The sequence below is a fragment of the Cebus imitator genome, unplaced genomic scaffold (genome assembly GCF_001604975.1).
Source record: "Cebus imitator isolate Cc_AM_T3 unplaced genomic scaffold, Cebus_imitator-1.0 Scaffold781, whole genome shotgun sequence".
NCBI lineage: Eukaryota > Metazoa > Chordata > Mammalia > Primates > Cebidae > Cebus > Cebus imitator.
The window spans coordinates 228,263-249,012 of record NW_016108096.1 but is presented as its reverse complement, the minus strand read 5'-3'; the positions used below and the strand labels follow the sequence as shown (position 1 = coordinate 249,012).

General features: G+C 37.8%; 1 protein-coding gene across 3 annotated transcripts in view; it reads left to right on the top strand.

Moving 5' to 3' along the window:
- LOC108297228 (calcium-dependent secretion activator 2) overlaps window positions 1-20,750 on the top strand; it is a 212,998-nt gene that overhangs the window by 153,478 nt on the left and 38,770 nt on the right. For all 3 annotated transcript variants that reach the window (XM_017519940.2, XM_017519938.2, XM_017519928.2), the window contains 2 exons: window positions 11,406-11,489; window positions 11,600-11,632. In XM_017519940.2, coding sequence (XP_017375429.1) covers window positions 11,406-11,489; window positions 11,600-11,632 — 117 coding nt within the window. The remainder of the gene's footprint in view (window positions 1-11,405; window positions 11,490-11,599; window positions 11,633-20,750) is intronic.

Below are 20,750 nucleotides of genomic sequence, written 5' to 3'. Positions count from 1 at the left end.
GGGGAGGGCTGAGAGTAAGAATATGGTTAACAGAGCCAAGAGTGAAAAAAATGACAACTCTCAGAAAGCACTCCTGAAGAGGGCCTCAATCAATTCTGGGTATGAATGAAGAGGTCATTTCTATAATGCCCAACTTCCTAGATTCTCAATTATTGCCAAAAAAAAAATGATTTAGGAAAGAATATACACTTTTCCCCCCAACTATATTGATACAGATATACAGGCGTACACACACACACACACACTCTCTCTCTCTCTCTCTCTCTCTGTCTGTCTCTCGTAACTTAGAATATTTTCCCTAAATTTCTCTTAAAAGTAGTTTAGATAGAAGACAAATCTGATCTGACTGCCTAGATTATGTAATTAAAATTTCTTGTTAACGTAGCCTGATGAACTTAATTTCATTAAATTTATTCAATTTAATTGTTTGGATCAAGGCCATATATTCAGAAGGCACCTGTTCAAACCCAAGTATGTGCCCAGAAGGAAGAGCATACAATATTAAGAGCCTTTAGCAAAGAGAGAATGCAAGTAAAATAGTCCATTTTATTTATGCAGACAAGAAGAAAAGGAACAGTGTAAGAAAACAGTCTGATAAATTCACCAACATCTGATCTAGGTGTGCTATTTTAGAAGTTGCCCTAGATACTTTGCAGAACAAGGTACCTTATGAATAAATACATGCTGTCAAACACTCCCTCTTTCCTATAGATGTATAGGATTCTGGTAAAACCTTTTTGGAGTCTATTGGAACAAAGCTTCAAAAAAGTAGTTTCACAGTGGGATTCACAGAAAGAGGATGGGAAAGAAAATTGTATCATATTTTTATATCATTATATATTAACATTCTAATTTGGGGAAAATAACTTACTTTCTCCTAGTTCATGAAATTCTGGTTCTATCTTCACTTTTTTTTTGAATATGTTATCAAAACATGTTTATTTTTAATTTTAAAAAGTTTTTTTAATATAGATTCAGGAGCGTACATGTGCAGATTTTTTTATTGCATTTTAGGTTTTGGGGTACATGTGAAGGACATGCAAGATTGTTGCATAGGTACACACATGGCAGTGTGATTTGCTGCCTTCCTCCCCTTCATCTATATCTGGCATTTCTCCCCATGCTGTCTCTTCCCAACTCCCCACCCCCCACTGTCCCTCTCCTATTTCCCCCCAACAGACCCCAGTTTGTGATGCTCCCCTCCCTGTGTCCATGTGTTCTCATTGTTCAACACCTGCCTATGAGTGAGAACATGCGGTGTTTGATTTTCTGTTCTTCTGTCAGTTTGCTGAGAATGATGGTTTCCAGGTTCATTCATGTCCCTACAAAGGACCCAAACTCATCATTTTTGATGTCTGCCTAATGTTCCATGGTGTATATATGCCACAGTTTCCCTATCGAGTCTATCGTCAATGGGCATTTGGGTTGGTTCCAGGTCTTTGCTATTGTAAATTGTGCTGCAATGAACATTCGTGTGCACGTGTCCTTATAGTAGAACGATTTGTAATCCTTTGGATATATACCCAGTAATGGGATTGCTGGGTCAAATGGAATTTCTATTTCTAGGTCCTTGAGGAATCGCCACACTGTCTTCCACAATGGTTGAACTAATTTACACTCCCACCAACAGTGTAAAAGTGTTCCTATTTCTCCACATCCTCTCCAGCATCTGTTGTCTCCAGATATTTTAATGATCACCATTTTAACTGGCATGAGATGGTATCTCAATGTAGTTTTGATTTGCATTTCTCTAATGACCAGGGATGATGAACATTTTTTCATATGTTTGTTGGCCTCATGTATGTCTTCTTTTGTAAAGTGTCTGCTCATATCCTTCGCACACCTTTGAATGGGTTTGTTTGTTTTTTTCTTGTAAATCTGTTTTAGTTCTTTGTAAATTCTGGATATCAGCCCTTTGTCAGATGGGTAGACTGCAAAAATCTTTTACCATTATGTTGGTTGCTGATTCACTCTAATGACTGTTTCTTTTGCCATGCAGAAGCTGTGGAGTTTAATTAGGTCCCATTTGTCTATTTTGGCTTTTGTTGCCAGTGCTTTTGGTGTTTTGCTCATGAAGTCCTTGCCTACCCCTATGTCCTGAATGGTTTTGCCTAGGTTTTCTTTGGTATTAGGTATTATGTTTAAGTCTTTACTCCATCTGGAGTTAATTTTGGTGTAAGGTGTCAGGAAGGGGCCCAGTTTCTGCTTTCTGCACATGGCTAGCCAGCTTTCCTAACACCATTTATTAAACAGGGAATCCTTTCCCCATTGCTTGTTTTTGTCAGTTTTGTCAAAGATTGGATGGTTATAGATATGCTGTGTTGCCTCCGAGACCTCTGTTCTGTTCCATTGGTCTATATCTCTGTTTTGGTACCAGTACCATGCTGTTTTGATTACTGTAGCCTTGTAGTATAGTTTGAAGTCCGGTAGTGTGATGCTTCCTGCTTTGTTCTTTTTGCTTAGAATTGACTTGCCTATGCTGGCTCTCTTTTGGTTCCATATGAAGTTTAAGGTGTTTTTTTCCAGTTCTGTGAAGAAGGTCATTGGTAGCTTCATGGGGATAGCATGGAATCTGTAAATTGCTTTGGGCAGTATGGTCATTTTCACGATATTGATTCTTCCTAACCATGAACATGGAATGTTTCTCCATCTGTTTGTGTCCTCTCTTATTTCGTTGAGCAGTGATTTGTAGTTCTCCTTGAAGAGGTCCTTTACATTCCTTGTTAGTTGTATTCTTATGTATTTTATTCTCCTTGTAGCAATTGTGAATGGCAATTCGTTCTTGATTTGACTGTCTTTAAGTCTGTTATTGGTGTATAGTAATGCTTGTGATTTTTGCACATTAATTTTGTATCCTGCGACTTTGCTGAAGTTGCTTATCAGTTTCAGGAGATTTTGGGCTGAGATGATGGGGTCTTCTGGATATACAATCATGTCGTCTGCAAATAGAGACAATTTGACTTCCTCCTTTCCTATTTGAATACCCTATGTTTCTTTTTCTTGCCTGATTACTCTGGCTAGAACTTCCAATACTATTTTGAATAGGAGTGGTGAGAGAGGGCATCCTTGTCTAGTGCCAGATTTCAAAGGGAATGCTTCCAGTTTTTGCCCATTCAGTATGATATTGGCTGTTGATTTGTCGTAAATAGCTTTTATTGTTTTGAGGTACATTCTGTCAATACCTAGATTATCGAGGGTTTTTAACATAAAAGGCTGTTGAATTTTATCAAAGGCCTTCTCTGCATCAATTGAGATAATCCTGTGGTTTTTGTCTTTGGTTCTGTTTATGTGGTGAATTACGTTTATAGACTTGCGTATGTTGAACTAGCCTTGCATCCTCGGGATGAATCCTACTTGATCATGGTGGATAAGCTTTTTGATGTGCTGTTGCAATCGGCTTGCCAGTATTTTACTGAAGATTTTTGCATCTATGTTCTTCATGGATATTGGCCTGAAGTTTTCTTGTCTTGCTGAGTCTCTGCTGGGTTTTGGTATCAGCATGATGTTTGTCTCATAAAAAGAGGGAATCTTTCCCTCTTTTTAGATTATTTGGAATAGTTTCAGGAGGAATGGTACCAGCTCCTCTTTGTATGTCTGGTAGAATTTGGCTGTGAACCCATCTGGACCTGGGCTTCTTTTGGGTGGTAGGCTCTTAATTGCTGCCTCAACTTCAGACCCTGTTATTGGTCTATTCAGGGTTTCAGCTTCTTCCTTGTTTAGGCTTGGGAGGATGCAAGTGTCCAGGAATTTATCCATTTCTTCCAGGTTTACTAGTTTATGTGCATAGAGTTGTTTGTAATAATCTCTGATGATGGTTTGAATTTCTGTGGAATGTTTGGTGATATCCCCTTTATCGTTTTTTATTGCATCTATTTGATTATTCTCTCTTTTCTTTTTTATTAATCTGGCTAGTGGTCTGTCTATTTTGTTGATCTTTTTGAAAAACCAGCTCCTGGATTTATTGATATTTTGAAGGGTTTTTTGTGTCTCTATCTCCTTTAGCTCTGCTCTGATCTTAGTTATTTCTTGTCTTCTGCTAGGTTTTGTGTTTTATTGATCTTGCTCCTCTATGTCTTTCAATTTTGTTGATAGGGTGTCAATTTTAGATCTCTCCTTCCTTCTCAAGTGGGCATTTATTACTATATATTTTCCTCTAGAGACAACTTTAAATGTGTCCCAGAGATTCTTGTATGTTGTGTCTTCGTTCTCGTTGGTTTTGAAGAACATCTTTATTTCTGCCTTCATTTCATTGTTTATCCAGTCAACATTCAGGAGCCAGTTGTTCAGTTTCCATGAAGCTGTGCGGTTCTGAGTTAGTTTCTGAATTCTGAGTTCTAACTTGATTGCACTGTGGTCTGAGAGAATGTTTGTTATGATTTCCATTCTTTTGCATTTGCTGAGGAGTGATTTACTTCCAATTATGTGGTCAATTTTAGAGTAGGTGTGATGTAGTGCTGAAAAGAATGTATATTCTGTGGATTTGGGGTGGAGAGTTCTGTAAATGTCTATTAGGTTTGCTTGATCCAGGTCTGAGTTCAAGTCCTGGATATCCTTGTTAATTTTCTGTCTTGTTGATCTGTCTAATATTGACAATGGGCTGTTAAAATCTCCCACTATTATTGTGTGGGAGTCTAAGTCTCTTTGTAAGTCATTAAGAACTTGCCTTATGCATCTGGGTGCTCCTGTATTGGGTGCGTATATATTTAGGATCGTTAGCTCTTCTTGTTGCATTGATCCTTTTACCATTATGTAATGTCCCTCTTTGTCTCTTATGATCTTTGTTGCATTAAAGTCTAATTTATCAGAGATGAGAATTGCAACTCCTACTTTTTTTTGCTCTCCATTTGCTTGGTAAATCTTTTGGCTTTTTATCCAATTTGCCAGTCTGTGTCTTTTGATTGGGGCATTTAGTCCATTTACATTTAGGGTTAATATTGTTATGTGAGAATTTGATACTGCCATTTTGGTGCTAGCTGGGTGTTTTGCCCTTTAGTTGAGCTGGTACTTGTTGTTCCTTTATATGTGTAGAGCCTCTTTCAGGAGCTCTTGTAGAGCTGGCCTGGTGGTGACGAAATCTCTGAGTACTTACATGTTCCCAAAGGATTTTATTTTTCCTTCACTTATGAAGCTTAGTTTGGCTGGATAGGAGATTCTGGGTTGAAAGTTCTTTTCTTTAAGGATGTTGAATATTGGCCCCTACTCTCTTCTGGCTTGTAGGGTTTCTGCTGAGAGATCTGCTGTGAGTCTGATGTGCTTCCTTTTGTGGGTAACCCGACCTTTCTGTCTGGCTGCCCTTAGTATTTTCTCCTTCATTTCAACCCTGGTAAATCTGACGGTATGTGCCTTGGGGTTGCTCTTCTTGACGAATATCTTTGTGGTGTTCTCTGTATTTCCTGGACTTGAATGTTTGCCTGCCTTGCTAGGTTGGGGAAGTTTTCCTGGATAATATCCTGAAGAGTGTTTTCCAGCTTGGATTGATTCTCACCGTCACATTCAGGTACACCTGTCAAACGTAGATTAGGTCTTTTCACATAGTCCCATATTTCTTGGAGACTTTGTTCATTCCTTTTTACCTTTTTTTCTCTAATCTTTCCTTCTCATTTCATTGAGTTGCCCTTTTACCTCTGATATCCTTTCTTCTGCTTGGTCAATTTGGCTGTTGAAACTTGTGTATGCTTCATGAAGTTCTTGTGTTGTGTTTTTCAGCTCCATTAATTTGCTTATATGCTTCTCTAAGTTGTCTATTCTCATTAGCATTTCATCAAATCTTTTCTCAAGGTTCTTAGTTTCTTTGCATTGGGTTAGAACATGTTCTTTTAGCTCACAGAAGTTTTTTATTACCCACCTTCTGAAGCCTGATTCTGTCAATTCATCACACTCATTCTCCATCCAGCCTTGTTCCCTTGCTGGTGAGGAGTTGTGATCCCTTGTAGGAGGAGAGGTGTTCTGGTTTCTGGTGTTTTCATCCTTTTTGCGCTGGTTCCTTCCCATCCTTGTGGATTTATTCACCTGTCATCTTTGTAGTTGGTGACTTTCAGATTGGGTCTCTGAGTGGACGTCCAGTTTGTTGATGATGAAGTTATTTCTTTCTGTTTCTTAGTTTTCCTGCTAACAGTCTGGCCCCTCTCCTGTAGAACTGCTGAGGTCCACTCCAGGACCTGCTTGTCTGGCTATCACCTGCAGTGGCTGCAGAACAGTAAGGGTTGCTGCCAGTTTCTTCTTCTGCTATCTTTGTCCCAGAAGGATACCTGCCAAATGTCTCTCTGAGCTCTCCTTTATGAGATGACTCTTTGGATATATGGGGGCCAGGGAGCTGCTTGAGGAGACAGTCTGTCCTTTATAGGAGCTCAAGTGCTGAGCTGTGATCTCCATTGCTCATTTAGAGCTGCTGGGCAGGTATGTTTAAGTCTGCTTCAGCAGACATCATAAACCACTTTTTTTTCCCCAGGTGCTCTGTCCTGGGGAGTTAGGGCTTTATTTATGAGTTTCTGTTGTGCTGCCTTTTTTTCAGGGCTGCCCTGCCCAGCGAGGAGCCATCCTAATCACTGTCTGCCTGCAGAGGCTTTGCTGAGCTGCTGTGGGCTCTGCCTAGATGCCCTGTGAACTTCCCTGCAGTCCTGTTTATACAGGTGTAGTTAGAACTGCCTCGGCAATGGCAGTGCACCTCTGTAATGGCAGACTCTCTCTGTAATGGTGGGTTTCCTCAGCAACAGTGGGCTGCCTCAGCAATGGCGGACTACCTTCATAGTGGTGGAGTGCCTCGGTAATGGCGGACACCCCTCCCCCACATAGCTTGACCTTCCTGGGTTCAGCTGTGCTTGCTGTGAAACTCTCAATCCAGAGCATTTCCAATTGCTGTTTTTTTGTGGGGGTGGAACCAGCTGAGCCTGATCACCTGGCTCCCTGCCTCAGAGCCTTTTTTTTAGTTGAACGATTGACTCTCCCAGGTGTTCCAGTCACCTGTTGAAAAGACGCTGGGATCTGTGTGATTTCCCACCTGGCAACCCACTGCGCCAGCTGAAACAGCAGCACTGAGATTCGTGGCACTTTTTTGCTTGGGAATCTCCTGGCCTGACTCCCTGTTTCAGTCCCCTTTTTAATCAGATGAATGGGTGACTCTGCCTTCCCAGAGCTCCAAATGCCAGCTAAAATGGCGCCCAAACCCGTGTATTTTATATGGAGAACCGCTGTGTGCAGGCGCCGGCAAAACAGCCCAGCGGGCCAAAACAGCCACGCAGGCCAAACCAGCCGTGCTGGTGACCCATGGGGCTCCTCTGCCTGGGAATCTCCTCGTCTGTGGGCAATAAAAATCCATCTGGAAATGCGGCGTCCACTCACCCTCTGCACTTTCACTGGGAGCTGCAATCCTGAGCTGCTCCTAATCGGCCATGTTGGATCCCTCTCAGATTTTTAACTATATTAGTTAGTCCTGATCTTAATGAACAAAAACTAAGCAGCTAATGAATTCCCCTCATCCCATTTTCCCCCACAGAAAACACTTAGTTTTTCATTATCAGTCATACTGGGGATGGTTGTGTTTTCTGTGGAAGATTTTATAACTTGCAGTGCAAATAATGCAAATATTCCTTGTTTACTTCATGAAGTGTCACAGCTAAAAAAAAGCAAGAACTGTGTTTTGAACCCTCACTGAAATCCTCCCTGTTACTTAGAATTTATGGTTCTCCCATCCATATGAATTTTATATGCTGTCAAAATCAACAAGAAATGTAAATGCACATGCCTTGAAGCACTCTTCATGTTTCTTTCTACGAGTCATTTCCAAGGGCTTCATGAGACAAAGTCAGTAATTACCCAGACAGACTTTAGGTGTTAAATATTTTTCAAACAAACCCAGTTAATGGCATCAGTAATAAAGAGCAGGGAAACAAAGAGATTATAGTGTTTCATTCCCACCTGACACCCTCAGGAGAACAGAGAACACAAGGCAAACCCGTAAGTGTTTGTATACTCCCTGAGCTGTACAGGCAAAGTTCACAGGAAGCAGTTAAAGATGCAGCAACTAAACCCAGCATTTAACTGGGTTTCTTTGGAATCTTGCTGTTTTATGCAATTAAAAGCCTGGTGGAAGATATATCATTACTACTCAATCTCGATGTTTATAATAGAGTTCGATTTTTAAGGTAGCTCCTCTACTACCTGTGCCTCAACAAAAATCTTACAAAGAAAACCTTCCTGCAGGAACTGTACGACTCAGCTGGTTAATCCCAGAGGTGCCATCGCTGTTCACTGCCATGTAAGCAATTAGATTCCCTGCTGTACTGAGCCTCCCCAGGGACCTTTAGGGATAGGGAGGAACCCAGGAAAGACTCTCCACTACTTTTGAAATGGAGACAAAGAATGCTGTGGCATGATTGCAGCAGACCACAGGTTCACACCGAGGACTAACTTGTATATAAGCCAATGATGCTTCATGCTCTGAAGAAGATGAGAGAGACAGACTGCCAGATGCCACAGTGGAGAAACTTCTGCCCTAAATGCATGTACCAGAGACCTTCCTAGAGAATCATTTTAGCCACTCCATTTCTGCTATCCTTCGACTCAGCTCCTGTGCCACCTCATAAATGAAGCTGACACCATATCCTATAGTCAAAGACATTCTTTCCCTCTTCTGGTTTCACTTATACTGCTTACCTGTCTACGCTGACCATAACACTTCTGCCTTGTGTCTTGTGCAGTTGTATTCATGTCTGTCTCTCCTACTATTTTGTATGTCCCAAAGGGAAAGATCTAAGGCTATTGTATTTTTGTAATTTCCTATCTTAGGTACTCATTAATAATTATAACAAAATGACACTTATTGAGCTATTTTTTTAACTTGAGACAGGGTCTTCCTCTGTCATCCAGGCTGGAGTACAGTGGCACAATCATTTTTCAGTGAAGCCTCTAACTCCTGGGCACACGCCACCATGCCCAGGCAATTTTTTAATTTTTTTGTAGAGATTCAAAAAATGGTGGTGCCCAGGCTGGTCTTGAACTCTTAGACTCAAGCAATCCTTCTACCTTGGTCTCCCAAAGTGCTGAGATTACAAGTGTGAGATGCCACCCCTTAGCCCTTGTGTACTTATATGCTGGGCACATTGCATATATAGTATGGTTTCTTATAATTCTGTAGCATGATAGGTAAAGAGCATGGGCTTTGGAGCAAGACCACCTGTGTTCAAAGCCTTCCTCCTTCTGCAGTCTGCCAAATAACCTTGAAACAGACAGAATCCCAGTGGTTTTCTGATTTATAGCCTCAGCTCTGTTATATCTCCATAGAAGCCCCATAGATTTAATTCAATTAGACCCATTAGCTTAAAGACCAAACTCATTCCTCTTTATTACTACACAATCCTAAGGCAGCCCCCGTTAACTTGTGACTTAACGTATTCAGGTTTTTAGACAAAGAGAGTAATTTTGCTAATCATATGAATAATATTAATTTTTACATTTCTTTAGTATTTTGCCATTTTTACAGTTCTTTCATGTAAATTACCTCTACTGATCTTCATACCATTCTTGTAAGGTGGGCAAGATGGCTGTCCTTTTCCCCACTTTACTGAGAAGTACAATGAAGAGAGAGAAGCAAAATGACTTGAAATTTATCTCATAGCCAGACAGTAGCAGAGCTGCAACTGAATCCAAGATATAAATTCATCGACAGGCTTCCTGCCTCTATCTTGCTTTGTTCCTCAGCAACACACACGTGTATATGCACAGACTTACTAGCAGGCACCAAGAACCAGGTGCTGAGTTAGAGCTTCCATGGTTCAGTAACCATAGCAATTGCTGCTGTCCTCATGGCAAGTGATATCACCCAGCACACACTTGCTCCAAGATTTGAGTTACAAAAGATGAGGCATTTTCCACTGAGGGCCATTAAGTTTGGAATTCCCTTGTCTTGGTCTGACATAACCCTAGAGTATTCATCTTCTGGGTTCTTGCAAACCATATCAAGTTGAGTTAGCCAGTCATGATTGGCAAGAAATCCTAACAGGCAGGAGGCAGGTGCTAAACTGACTTCTACATGTGAGCAATTTTCAATTTTGTGGGTGGATTATTTTTCCCTAGGTATCCTTTAGGATAGCTACCCAGGCATACATTATTCTCATTCTTTAAAAATGCATTTATAGTTCATAGTCTGCATGGTTTTGTTTCTGTGTTCTTACATCATGTCACAAATGATGTGATGGAGAAACCTATAGGGAAGTTTTTGTTTCTTTTGCATAAACTGTTTTTGCAGTAATTGAACAGCCATAGAGAAAAGATTATCTCCTGTGCACTCACAGCAAGTTCTCTGGTCACTAGAGACCAATAAGCTGTGTCCCTGGAACTATTATCACTTTGTTGAAGAAGCTGCTATGTGAACAAAAAACATCCTTCGTTAATTTCCCTTTTCATATTTAAAAAACCTTGTCAACATTTTCCCTTTGGGAATCTATAATTTGTCAATAGTGCATATTATTTTAGTTCTAAGGAGGAGAGATGCAGGGCAGTATGTCCTTATTAAGATACTCTCATTCATCGATCTTCATGCCAAATAAAGTAAAATACTTCACATCTTTACTGTATTATAGCATATGTTTTTTCATTTCATAGAAATATAAATATTTAGATGTGTAAACCACTTTTGAGACTAATTTGAATTCTACGTCCTCCACCTCACCCTAGTCCATTTAACTGATGGTGGAAGGCTGAGAAGTAAGGTGATCAAACTGAGCCTGCATTCTCCTCAGTGATGGAATCGGGATATATGTTCTCAGTCTGGTGCTCTCTTCCATTGTACCCTGCAGTGTGTATCTGTTTTCTCTTCATAACTGTTATGTAAGCTTCGGGAAGCAGGGATGATCCTTATATATGCCAATTAGAACTGCCTGGCAAATGCTTGTTAACTAATGTCAGCCATTGTGTCATAGTTATAAGAGCCCACATGTTACACCTCCATTTCATTATCTGTTCTTTAATATTCAGCCTCCTGTGTAGATGTAGAAAAAGTTAAAATATGCCAAGTAATATATGATAGAAAGGAATCTGATTAAGCTTGCTTGCCTTTGTTTTTTACATCCACATTGAAGTTGAAAAATGTTTTAAGGAGAAATCTCATGGACCTAAAGTTATTTATGAATGGTTTCAATGGTCTCATATATATAGTGATTAGATTCCAATGACATATTACTATTTTTTTAATTGTGTTTTTTTTCCAGCCATGGGAAAGGAAAGGATGGATGGTAGAGTTCATTTTTAGAGTGAAAGAATAAACATCACAAGTTAGTCTGACCTCAGCTGTCGGTTTATTCATTGTGGATTTTTGTGCCATGGAAGAAATTTGTTCAGGAATTGTTTGCTCTGCTATTAGTTTGTATGCACAGTAACATTCTAAATACTCACTATAAACTGAATTATAGTTTGTTTCAGTGTTGGAAGGCGTGTTGTCTAAGCTGTCAAGGTATGATGAAGGCACTTTCTTTTCATCCATTCTGTCATTCACTGTAAGTATTTGAATGAGTTCTCTTCTGTGGTCTTTTAACTGTTGTCGTAGTACTTATATAGCAGTTAAAAAAAATAATTCTCATAATTATCTCTTTCTTTCCCACTTAAGGTGAAAGCAGCTGCAAAATATGTTGATGTTCCAGTAAGTATTTTTTAAACTATATGTAATTCTTTAAAAAAAAAAAAACGATAATTACAGTTCATCATGGGTTTATTTCAAGTCTTTACACCAGTGCCATTTTCCTAGGGAGTAGTTAATTTTCCTTAAGCTAGCACCAACGTTCATAATAAGGCTTAGCAAGGTTATTTCAGTGACTTTTTCTGTTGTAACTCAGAAACTCTTAAGGAGGTCATTTCATCATGAGAACATGTCACCTGAGTTGCAGAAGAAAGTTATAGCACTCTAGGATGGGATAGAAAATGCCTCACACTATTTATAGAAAAACTGCTCGCTTTTCCTCCTCTTTATATGAAGGCTGTAACAGGTTTCTTACAGAAGGTAAAATAATGATAAAGATGAGCCAGTTAAATAATTGGTTTTCTAAATATAAATGTATTATATAAATCAATAGTCACTCATTTTAACATTTAGCTTTTCATAGAATTCTTGGGAAATAACTTATAAGTTCATTCCAAAATTAAGATTCCATGAGCAGAAATCATGAAACTGACTTAGCTACAATGAGAAAATTCACATGGTAAGTATAACCAACAAGTTGTGCAGCATTTTTAAGCTGATCATCATACCAAATTAGTTTTTTAAATTCTATTATCACATGTATGATCAAGGCCTGAGGTGTTCTGTTTAATCATTTATTTTGACATATATATCAATTTTCAAAGACTTAGAGCACAGTGAAAAAATTAAGATTCAAACTAGATGGAATATGGATTTGCTCTTTGTATCTGAAGAAGATCGTATCTCTACATTGCCATTATAAATGATAGCAGTTTTGAGTACTGGCAAGCTTTATATATTAGTTGTAGATAGCGCTAATTTTTAGGATGTGTATACCACATTTTGTCTCTGGCTTTATTGCTGCTGTAGTTATAAATGAATATGTAAATGAGAAGGCCCTGGACTTTTCTAGTTTTACATGGGGTTTTTTTGAACTGGACTTTTCATTTGATAAGTGATTCCCAAGGAAGTCTTCACATCCTCCTCATCTTGTACCTAGAATCAAAGAATCGGTGCTGGACAATAAGTAGAAAAAAATCACATGTGTAGACTCCCATAAAACAGCAGCATGAAAGGGAGAATTAAGGGGAGATTTTATATTTGATATCTCAAAAAGAAAGCAGCAAATAACCTTGTATACATCTGAACTTCATTGGCCTTCGTAATATGCGTCTTATATTTTTTGTTTGATTTTGAATTGCAAATGGACTGTGACATCAAAATTATTAATATTCTTAGAGATTTTGAGGTTTTTAATTGACCCTGTACCAGTTTATTCTCTCCAGAGAATTTCAGAATTGGAGGAGACAGAAAATGGTTCATTTGTTTTCTTTCTCAGTGCAAGTAATCCCTCCTCTAACATCCCTTACAAAGATTCACGAGGTTTCTGTTTATTTCAGTAGTTACGAGATCACTATATAGCAGCCTACTCTTAAGTATTATAAGTTGAAATTCTGTGTCTCTGTGAATTGTATCCGTTAATCCTGGTTCTAATTTCTCTTCTGCCTGGTAGCTCTTTGCATACTTGATGACAATTTTCATGCCTCCTCTTTCCAGGAGATGTGGTAGCTATTCACAGGCATATATCAAGAGAGGAATGAATGCTTATTTTCTAGATTAAACATTGTCAATTTATTCACTAAACCCACTAATTAAATATTTATTTAGCACATACTAAATGCTAGGCCCTGGACATACATGATGAAATATACATTTCTTGCCCTCAAATGGTTCACAATCTTAAAGACAAAACAGACAGAGAAACAGACACATCATCATGCACACTTCTATGGCAATCATACCCAGAAATTATTACCCTAGAAGAATTCTAACTTATCAATGTCACCATTAAATCAAGTTGCCTTATAGAGCAGAACATACTATACCGTAGATGTGGTTTGACCATGCCAGATTACAAAGTGATAAGTTTCTCCCCAGTTGTGAACATTCCACTTCTATTGTTGATGCCTGTGAATGTTAACTTTATAAGCTATGAGGTCTTATTGGCCATTATTCTTTTTTATGCTCAAACTCCAGCAAGTATGCCTCTCTGAAGCTGTCTCTTAAGGAGAGTCTCATGAGAAAAAGAGTGCTGGCTCACCTTTCACAAAAATTAACTGAAAACAGATCCTAGACCCAGATACAATGCAGAAGAACTATACGACTTCAAGAAGAAAATATGAGATAAAATATATATGGCCTTGGATTTGAGGATGAGTTTTTAGATACAACCCCACATAATCCATGAAAGGAAAATAAATGGATAAATTGGATTTAAAAATTGCTAAGTGTACTCTTATTCACTGTTAAGAGAATGAAAAGCTAAGCCACAAATGGGAAGAAATATTTGCAAAACACATATCTGATAAAGGACTCGAATCCAAAGTGTTCTAAGAACTCTTAATACTCAACAATATGAAAACAAACAACAAAACTTTTTTAATAGGCCAAAGATCCAAACAGACATTGCAACAAAAAAGATATGCAGATACCAAGTAAGCTTATGAAAAAATGCTCAATATCATTTGTCATTAAGAAAATGCAAATTAAAAGAAGATACCACTGTGCTCTTATTAGAATGGCAGAAGTCCAAAATAAACTGACAGCAGCAAAATGTTGACAAGGATAAGAGAGCAACAAGAACTCTCATTCATTGCTGGTAGGAATGGTACAGCTACTTTGGAAAACTGTTTGCCAGTTTCTTTTTAAGCCAATTTAAAAAGCTTGCAAACTGTATGATCCCATTTATATCACATTCTACAAAAGGTAAAACTATAAAGACTATAAACAGATTAGTGGTTGCCATGAGTTCAAGGTTAGGGAAGGTTTAATTGTTCAAGTATAGGGAATTTTTTTTTTTTTGAGCAGAGTGCCTGTTCTGTATGATATTATAATGGTAGATACATGACACTGTGCACTTCTCAAAACCAAACTTTATAGCAAAAAAAAAACCCTGAATATATTCAATCATTTAAAATTCAATTAAGTGATCATAGAATCCCAGGATGGAAAGTAAACTATAATAAAATAATTCTGTTGTGAATGTATGAGATAATCTCACTGAAAGAGAAGTGGGGAAAGCACTGATCTTCGTGACTTTGGAAATTAGGGGAGTCTGTAAAAATAAGGGAAAACGGAACTAATGAGTAAGCATTATACTCTGGTTGATAAGGTTTTTCTCCACAGTTTAACAATTCTGAAGCCACGATACATGTATATTGGAATTGAACAATTAAGTAAATGGATGGCAGTTGATAGGAGCCCAGTTTCTCACTGTTGGAGTAAGGTTAGAGGCAAGCAAAGGAGGGGGGCTAGAATGATCCTGTAATAGATCAGAGTTGGAGATATCAGTGTGAACTTATCATTAGCTTAATACGGTTGGAGCTGGTTACATTTTACAACATTTTTAGACGTATGTATATGCATGTATTAATGTGTTCACATATATTTTCTTGGTCTATTAGCTCAGAGGGCCTAGAAGCAGTGATACCCCAGTAGCAACAAGCCCACACATCACTCAGATATTGATCTGTAATATTTAATGAAATAAACCAGGGCTCCTTGGAGAAATGGCTGATTCTGGAAAATATACAGAATGAACGTGGAGCATCTTGTAGTGACAGAAAGTAAGGAGATATTCACAAAAGACAAAATGGTTGGAAGTGTGTCAGAGAGACACAGCAGATAATGGAAAGATCTCCCAGTGGCCTAAGCTAGGACAATTTGATCAAATACGTAAAGTAATATTGGATTATAACTCAAAATATAAAATAAATACCAATTGGCCCATACTGATACAAATAAATATTGAAGTACATAAATGAGAAGAAAAGACAGCTCCCTCATGCAGATGAATTCCAAATAATTAATACAGATATTTCCCTCTCAAGGAGGTGGAGCATATATCCTCACTCCTTAAGTGTGGGAGGTACATAGTAACTTCCTTCTGAAGAGTACAATATACAAAGGAAAATAGGGAGAATAAATTTACAATGGAGAAATTTGAGAAATATTACCCCAGCCAGTTGATCAAAGGTCAACATCCGCAGTGATAAATTATACTGATAATATCAGCCCTTGATAGGATGTGATGAAAATGGTACTTTATGATCTTCCTCTAAAAAACTTGTAACTACAGTCTAATTATGAAAAGAAAATCAGACACATTTCAATAGATGATATACTACAAAATATCTGAGAGTACTCCTTAGAATTTTCAAGGTCATCAAAAAGAAGGAAAGTCTGAGAAAGTGACATGACCAAGAGTAGTCCAAGGAGACCTAATTATTAAATGTAACGTGATTTCCTGAATGACATCATGGAACAGAAAAAGGATATTGGGTAAAAACGAAGGGAAACTGAATAAAGTGCACACTTCAGTTAATAATAGTGTGTCAATATGTGTTCATTAATTGTAGCAAATGTACCATACTCATGTAAGATGACAATAATAGGGGAAAATGGGCGTGGGTTATATGGAATCTGTATAATATTTCTACAGTGCTTCTGTAAATCTAAAATTTTCTAAAATAATATGTTTATTAAAAGAAAAGGGCACTGACCAAGGACTAAATAATACCTTACTTTAGTTGATTTTATGTGGCTATGTGCCCTTGAAACTATATGACCTTGGGCATTATTTAAATGGCCCCAGTCTAGTCATCTATAAAATTAGTGAATAAGCTATGTAACTGCATTAGGTTTTTTAACTGTAACATTCTGTCCCCTCGTGAGTTCTTGTCCAATTCTGTGAGACAACAGAGCCCAAAACTGTCCCCTGGAAGGCAATACCTTCTTATAATACTGTTACTTATCAGAATTTGTTTTGTTTTTTTTTGTTTTGTTTTTGTTTGGTTTTTGTCTGTGTGGTTTTTTGTTTTTGTTTTTTGCAGTCTCACTCTGTCCCCCACGCCAGAGTGCAGTCGCCTGATCTTGGCTCACGGCAACCTCCACCTCCCGGGTTCAAGTGATTCTCATGCCTCAGCCTCCCAAGTAGCTGAGAAAACAGGCATGTGCCACCATGCCTGGCTAATTTTTTATATTTTTAGTAGAGATGGGATTTCAATGTGTTGACCAGACTGATCTGGAACTCCTGACCTCAGGTGATCTGTCTGCCTCAGCCTCCCAAAGTGCTAGGATTACAGGCGTGAGCCACCGCGCCTGGCTGGAATGTATTTAAAGCAATAAATAAATTGATTCTATAAGGTGAAAATTACAAATGAAGTTAGCATTCCTGTGCAGAAAAGGAGGAATTCATATTCCTAGAACATACTTATTTGTCAGATATTCGTTACAATTATAGCACAATTCTCAAGATGTATGAGTTAATAGAAATTGGCCCACATAAAGCCATTTAAATATAATGAACATAGTCTTTTGTATCTTTGTGATGTATACTTCTCATGACACTTTATGAGTGAAAAAATTCATACATCAGAGAAAAATGCTTGTATATGGTCCTGAACAGAAATAAATTCCAGTCACATGCCTCTTGGCAAGAAGTTGGTAGGATTCTCCTTGATACCTTTCTGATTTAGGTGATGAATGGTGCCCTTCAGTAGAATTTGATAGATTGCTCTTGACTAGACAACCCTATCCTGGGGAGAGTTCTGTGGCAGTTACACAGTTTATGGCCCCATCATAGAATCTTGGAATGTTCATGTTGGCAAATACATCAGACATTAAAAAAAAAAAAAAAAAGAGAGAAGCAAAACCTGGCTAAGGTGTGTCTGTCCTGTTCAACAGTAACTTAGAAGAGAACTCAGATTTGACAGAAATTAGATGAAGGATGAGGATGAAAATGTTCACATTAGCTTTGCAGATAGGAATACTTAGGCAAAACCAAAAATCCCGCAGATTTAAATTATAGTAAACCTCCCTTAAAAAAGTTTTTTTTTGCTCACCTATGAGATAGGTAAGATGTAGCTGATAGCAAATGTATGTTAAAATGTTGTATAAAAGATTATGTTTGACAATAACATGGGTACTTTAAAAAAAATAGGTAGTATAGATCTATGGAGGCTGCATAACAGAGGAGTTACAGGCAGGCTGAGGAATCAAACTGCTGGTGGTTGAATCCTTACTCCATCACTTCATCTATTATCAGTGTGAACTTAGGCACCAGTTTCTTCAACCATAAAATGGAGGTGTAATTACACCTGTTGTAGGCTTACTGTGCATATGTTAAGCACTTTTCAAAGTTCCTAGAATAGAATTAGTGCACGATAAATGCTAGCTATTATCATGCATTACTATTATCATTGATTATAATAAAATCTAGTATCTACATTCTAGAAAATAATCATTTCACTTATACTGTAGTGATTGCATCTGTATTATTGTGGATAAATCACATCTGTATACTTTTAAGACAACACTTTCTTTTTACTTTACTTCCTCCTATAGAGAGCAACCAGGCTAGCTAAGGGGATCTGGAAATAATGGCTTATGAAAAGAAAAAGGAAATATGACTGTTCCTAGGAAGATGAAAAAAAAAAAATCTAAGAGATAAGATAGCTCTGATCGATATGTAAATGGCTCCTATTGGGAAAAAGGAACAGCCTAAGTAAACGGCTCCTATTGGGAAAAAAGAACAGCCTAAGTCTGCATCAGTCAGGAAGATAGGACTAAGAACAGTGACTAAAAATGAGTAGGAGCAGAACTAAAATCAGTGTAAGGCAGAACTTTAAAAAAATAGTTATTTACAAAAGTGACATAGTAAAAGCTGCACCACTATTTTGCCAGGTATGGTCCTGAAGATTTCTGCATTATGTGAGAAATAGAACTGGATGAATTTAAGGTTCTTTCCCACTCTGATTCTGGAATTTTGTTCTATTGTCATACTAGTTACAGGACATTTTGGGATTTAAAGATGTGTGTTGATGTGGAAAATGCTCTTGTTAACATTAGAATGTTCTTGTTAACATTATCTCACATACACTGCATACCAACTCCATGCTAGACACTAAGGTGAAACAGCTAAAGAGACCTGGAGGACACAATAAAGATTACTGTGGCCAAGAAAAGACCAAAACAATGAGGAAGGAAAGAAACTGTCCCTGATCATTGGCTTAATCGTACTGGTGCCTGATCCTGGTGGTCTGTCCTAAGATGATAGAGATAGCTAATCTTTGCCTTACCTTCATTAGAAATTCTCTCAAATATTCTCTCTTTTTTATGATACTTGCTGAAGATTTCTTATTTTCAAAATCCTCAAAAGGTGGTTCTTACCCACCTCTGTCCTCTGCAGTCCTGATGTGGTGTCCAGGATCTGAGTTCACTTTCTGCCTTGCTCCTTTCTTGCTCTTTGATCTGTGGGCTTCCATTTTCCCACCCATGCAGTGAGGATAATAGTATTTAAAATTCTTGCCATTACTTTTAATGGCAAAAACCATAATCACTTTTGCACTAACCTATAATCCCTGTACTGTCTCCCTCAGTAGATTCTTATGAGAATTCAGAATTTAATGAGCATATTAATATGAATGTGCTTTGTAAATGTAAAGCACTGTTGCAATAAATTGTTTCTACCTGGAATGATGCTTCTGGCTCCCATGCATTACTCCGCAGTTTCCCCCTGCTACTTAAGAACATGACCAGTTACTAAAAGGAAAATAAGTTGCCTTCCACAGAGTGGACAATATTAGCTTCTTTTTTTTTTCATTTATGTTCCCTTTATTTTAGAACAGTACATACTGCGTATATCACTGGTGGCTTTTAGGGTATAATCAGCAAGTTCAGTGACATTAGTGTTTTACCTCCTCCTTCCTTTGCTTGCTTGCTTGCTTTTGATATTGTTTACTACTTAGACAACGCCACCTGAATACTCAGAACTTTACATCAGTGTGAGAGCCAGGCAGAACTTAGGGAATGGAGTTCTTGTGCCCTGTGGGACATACTCATCTGGAGAGAGGGATGCACACCAGGACCAGATTAAAAGCCTCACTCATCTAGGAGTGGAGGAGGTTGTGTGTTGTGCTTTCCTGATGAATGTTTTGCTTCTTTATTCCTTTGTATTTTGTCTGTCTGGCTTTTCTCTCTTACGTAAGGTAAACCCATGAGCTGTCTCTGGACACTGGCATTCTAGCACCCTGAGGCTTCACTTAAGCCAAAATCTGAAAGGTTCCAAATTGAGCTGAGTAAATCCATTCATCTAAACTTTAAAAGCTAAAAGTGAAATAATGCAGCATTTTAAATTCACTTTTTCAAGTCCTCGTGTAGTATTTTCTAATTGACAATATAACAACTGTAGATAGATGAGGGAAAGGCTAGTGAACTGAGAGATTTAGAACCATCATCGTTAATGATGCTTACTCATGAATATAATATAGTATAAAGCTCATACGTAGTATACATATTAGCACATTCTGTGTTTGGTGCTGCTGTATTAGCAGCTATTCCTCTAAACTTTGGGATGTTAATGATTTTAACCATAGATCAGAAATAACAAGATATTTAATCCTCATCATCTCAAATGGGGAAGGCATTGTAAACCCATATATCTCAATTGAAAATTAACCTGCCTTCTTGAGTATTTCAAACTAATATCTTAAACTATCTTTCAGTATTTTTTTTAGTATTTAAAAGAAACTTCCCTTGAAAGGATATTCCTCAGTGATACAATAAAATGTAACATACTAATGCTACATAATTCTTTCTAGACCTATAAATGTACAAATTATATAACTACTTAGAAGAAATAACATGAAATATTCATGTGACTGTTAAGAATAAAAGCGACATGAATACCTAAGTTTTAGGAACATTAATTATAACAGATTCTGATATCAGATACTTTCATAACATTAAGATAGGATTCTGTCTATACTCAAGTACAGACAGAAGACCCTGATCCAGGACAAGAACTCTGCAATAATAGAACAGCTCCTTAGAAATGTGGGACTAAATGAATTGTACATACTTAAAATGCGCATGTTACATGCTCCAAATCTAAAAGCTGTTTTCAAACGGATGTGGTTGTCATTATTATTTTTTTCCCATTTATTTATTTTATTGCATTTTAGGTTTGGGGGTACATGTGAAGAACATGCAAAATTGTTGCATAGGTACACACGTGGCAGTG